This window comes from Camelina sativa, chromosome 7, assembly GCF_000633955.1.
Source record: "Camelina sativa cultivar DH55 chromosome 7, Cs, whole genome shotgun sequence".
NCBI lineage: Eukaryota > Viridiplantae > Streptophyta > Magnoliopsida > Brassicales > Brassicaceae > Camelina > Camelina sativa.
Window position 1 is genome coordinate 26,138,857 of NC_025691.1, and position 3,908 is coordinate 26,142,764.

At 38.9% G+C, this 3,908-nt stretch overlaps 1 protein-coding gene across 1 annotated transcript; it reads right to left on the reverse strand.

Annotated features, from left to right (window-relative positions):
- On the reverse strand, positions 733 to 3,564 carry LOC104702667. Its single transcript, XM_010418562.2, has 5 exons — positions 3,261 to 3,564; positions 2,006 to 3,158; positions 1,769 to 1,901; positions 1,609 to 1,693; positions 733 to 1,227 (listed from the first exon to the last, which is right to left on the reverse strand). The coding sequence occupies exons 1-5, from the start codon at positions 3,514 to 3,516 to the stop codon at positions 1,016 to 1,018; spliced, it is 1,839 nt and encodes a 612-aa protein (XP_010416864.1). The 5' UTR covers positions 3,517 to 3,564; the 3' UTR covers positions 733 to 1,015.

The following is a 3,908-nucleotide window of genomic DNA, read 5'->3' on the forward strand; positions in this document are numbered from 1 at the left end:
TTTTTTTTTTTTTTTTTTTTTTTTGTGTTTTTGCCGAGTTAATTTTATTTTATTTTCCTTTGAACGTGCACCTTCCAGTATAAGTTGTTACTGACCAGATACTCCTCTAATAAGTATCTAAATGGATTTGAGTATCTATATCCAAATCTTGTTGGCTTTAGATTGCGATAATTTCGTGATTTAGCCAAAAAGTGAGATTTTATAGTTTGGCTAAAAATAAGAAACAGTGTTTGCATAGTTTGACAAATGTAAGTTGTTCGGACAATATCACTTCTAATGAAAAGCAGATATATAGTAATAATATAGACGTATGTTACTATCATGGTATAACGTTTGAATTTAACATATATGTGCGTATATAATCTTATATACATCTCACACGTTTGTTAGCTATTATTGTTGCTTTTCAGTGATGGTCAATTTGGCATGTTCTTGCTTACTGTTGAGCTTCTTCATCATTGTAAACCTAGACTTCAATTATTTCACAATTTGTATTAGCTTGGTGTTGTGGCCGGCCTGACACTCTTTTCTAAATCTCTTTTGTGTAAGCCATCACCTCCCGTAGTATCAATATTAACACTCACATTCGTTTTTCAGTCAAAGGATATAAAAAGATCATGTTCAAAGACAAAAGAGGATATGAAGCTGGAGAGTGGTCTAAGCAAGAGAATCAGTTTAGTTTCAAATCGTTGGATTCTGTCGATAGATCAAATATAAGATTAGATTCAGTAATATCTAGAAACCTTAAAACAACTGTCTGTCTCATAGAAATCCAAAATCCAAAATCCAAAGGTAAACAAAATCCTAACTGACAACAGAAGAATAACACTTAGTCCAGGAAGAGAGCCTCCATATATATGACCACTATACATATATATGTGTATGTTTCAGGAAATTACAATCCAATTTCCCGGACATGATGTTTATATATGTTCTATAAAATTTCCAAAACAGACTCTGCACATAAGTTTATTGTCATATATGTAACTTGAAGCTGCAGGTTGCACTACTTACCCTATTCGTTTGAAGTGTGCTTTGTTTTCATGGTGCTATTCTGGTTGGAATGGTGATGCATTTGCTGGTGTTGTAACTGGCTGATGCTAAGCTGTTGAAACATCTCTGGGTTCAGTGATATGTTAGATTCGCTGCTGCCACTTTGCCTGCGGTTCAGCTCCCCAATCACCCGTTTCAAGCGCTGGACTTCTTCAGTCAGTTTCTCAGACAGAGCTGCCAAACATGGAAAATGTCATGTTACCTCTCTAGGATAAACTGAGAGATGAACTAAGGATCAATAAATGTAGTAGCTCGACTCTTAGAAGAAAGATCAAAGCTTTTCGTAGAGTGAATGAAACAAGACATATATTGAGCCTCAAGGATAAACAAAAACTTAGGGGCCAAGAGCTAATTTTCAAAGGACGAAGTCAAGGTTTTCCATACATAGACAAAAAACATTGTTCCTACTTAGGGCTGCGGAAACCCGAAAACGAACAATTTGGTGAAGGACATGATACTGACTTGGTTCCATAGAGTTCGGATACAAAACAACCCTAATGCGACTCAACCACCCTAATACAGAGAATGAAGAATTTTGTAATATAATGTGCGTACCATCGCGGAGTTGTGCCTGCTGCTCCATAGCTTGAAGACGAAACTTCAGCTCACTGTTCTGGTTCGTCAACCCCATTGAATCTCTCTGAACACAAAAAGGAAACAATATAAGACTACTGACTTATTCAAACAGGACATTTTGTGTTTCATTTATACTTACCTGCAAATGCGTGAGCTGAGCCGATAAGGTAGTGGCTTCCGTCTGAAGAGTCTGCACCTTGTGTTCTAACTCTGCCATATATCGCGTCTTCCGCTCCTTTGAGCGTGCAGCAGACACACGATTCGCCAAGATTCTAATGAAATGGTCAAATCAAACACTCATGTCACAACAACAACAACAACAAATTAACAACAACAACTCCAAAACGTTTAATGAAGCGCCACTATTTCTTATTACCTTTTCACACGCTTAGGATCAGCCATAACAATCTCAGCGAGTTTCTCATCAGCTGCAATCTTCTTCATTTCAGCTGCAGTAAACTCACCATTTCCAAATTCGACACTGTAAGCACTTGAATTCCCTTCACCTGAATTGGTTGGGGAAACTTTAGCGGATGAAGGTGGAAGCTTTAGCGATGATTCATCACCAAAACTCAACTTCCCCATGAGACTACTATCCATAGAAACACTCCGGAAATGTCTAGTAGTCGGTTCAATGTCTCCACCGGCTCTTCTCTTCACCCCTGAAGAAGAAGAACTCACCGCAGCTTTCACATTCCCACTCGCACTGCTTTCTCCTTCGGAATCACTACTACTTCCCCCATTCGTCTTCTTCGTCCCGCTACCTCTACTGCTCTCCATCTCCTCCACATTCCCATTTTCACCCCCAAAAGAATTCAAGACATCAATGTTATCAAGATTCATATAAGCCGTGAAAACATCGTCCATAGCTGCTGCTGCTTCACCCTCTGATTTTCTTGCCTTGACGAAGCCTTCTCTTGGTTCTTCCTTCACCAGATTAGACCGATCTGAAACCTCACCACCAGAGATGGATCTCTCTAGAGACCTGGAAGGGACCAAAGGAGGAGACTTTTGATTCTGAGGAGCCACCGTTGAACTAAACCCAAAAGTAACATCACTATTCGCACGCCTATGAGACTTCCTCGGCGGCAGATTCTCCCCATCTCCGGCGTTCCTAGAGCTGGAAGAATGACACATGGTGAACGGCGACGGAGGCAGCGAAGGAGTGAACCCGGCACCGGTATTCTCCTCCACCGACACGGAAACCGGCGGGGGAGAAGGAATGAACGGCGAGAACGAATCAAAGGAGAAGTAAGACGAAGGCTGAGACAGAGAGCGAGAATGCTTAAGCTGTAGAGTCGCGGGGATCTGAGAGTAAGGAGAAACAGGAGGAATGGGCAGAGGAGGAGGTCCGGAGAAAGGCTGACGGAAGTGGTGGTGCTGAGAGCGGAGAAGAGCAGGATTCAAGTGAAGAAGATTAGGCTTTACCTGTTTAGGGATCGAAGAAGACGATGTACCAGAACCAGAAGATGAATTCACTCTCTGCATCATATTGGTATCTGTATCACCCATTTTTACTTCTTCGATTTCTGACCAAAAACAAAAAAAAAAACAGATTCGATTAAAATGTAAAAAAGACACAAACTTTGGAGAATCAAAAACCCTAATAGATAAGAAGAAAAAGGTCGAACCTTTGGAGCTCGGAGACTTATAAAAATGGAGGCTTTGAAGCAAAAAGATTGAATTGATATATATATATATATAGCCAAGAATCGAAGAAGAGAAAGGAAAGAAATCGACCAGCAAAGGAGGTAAAGATAGAAGCGTATCTCTCTCTGTATATTTCTTTCTTTCTTTCTTTCTTTCAGCCAAAATCAATGGCGCAAATAAGGAAGTAAAAGAGAGAGAACAAGACTCTTTTAAAACGTTGACCAAAGCAATCATCATCTACTGGTCGGAAAATAGGAACATCCGAGAAGACCACTTTCGTCTATTTTATCAAATATACTAGTATATAATTTAAAATTTCATAAAAAAAAATTTGGATAACATTATAATTTTTTGTTTTGTAAATTAAAAAGGAGAGAGCTTTTTTGAAACAGAGAGAACTGGGATAAAACAAAACAGAAATTGACAAAGGTCACTTTGTTTAGTCTCAACCCTCACCTCACACGGTTACAATCATATCTATTACTCTCGAGTGAGATAGATTTGTTACTCTCAACTTGACCCCTAAACAAATCAATTAAGATAAAACTGAAAAAAAAAACTTTAAAGAAAACTAGAACTTAAAGTCTTTGATCCGATGATATAGGATTTTTTTTTTTTTTTTTTTTTTT

What these genes read in the sequence shown, in the direction of transcription:
- LOC104702667 (XM_010418562.2), bottom strand. Translation starts at nt 3,516, where the DNA reads ATGATGATTGCTTTGGTCAACGTTTTAAAAGAGTCTTGTTCTCTCTCT. An exon ending in CTCAGCTCACGCATTTGCAG is followed by an intron (nt 1,694 to 1,768) that starts GTAAGTATAAAT and finishes TTTTGTGTTCAG; the next exon opens with AGAGATTCAATGGGGTTGAC. An exon ending in GCAGGCACAACTCCGCGATG is followed by an intron (nt 1,228 to 1,608) that starts GTACGCACATTA and finishes CATGTTTGGCAG; the next exon opens with CTCTGTCTGAGAAACTGACT.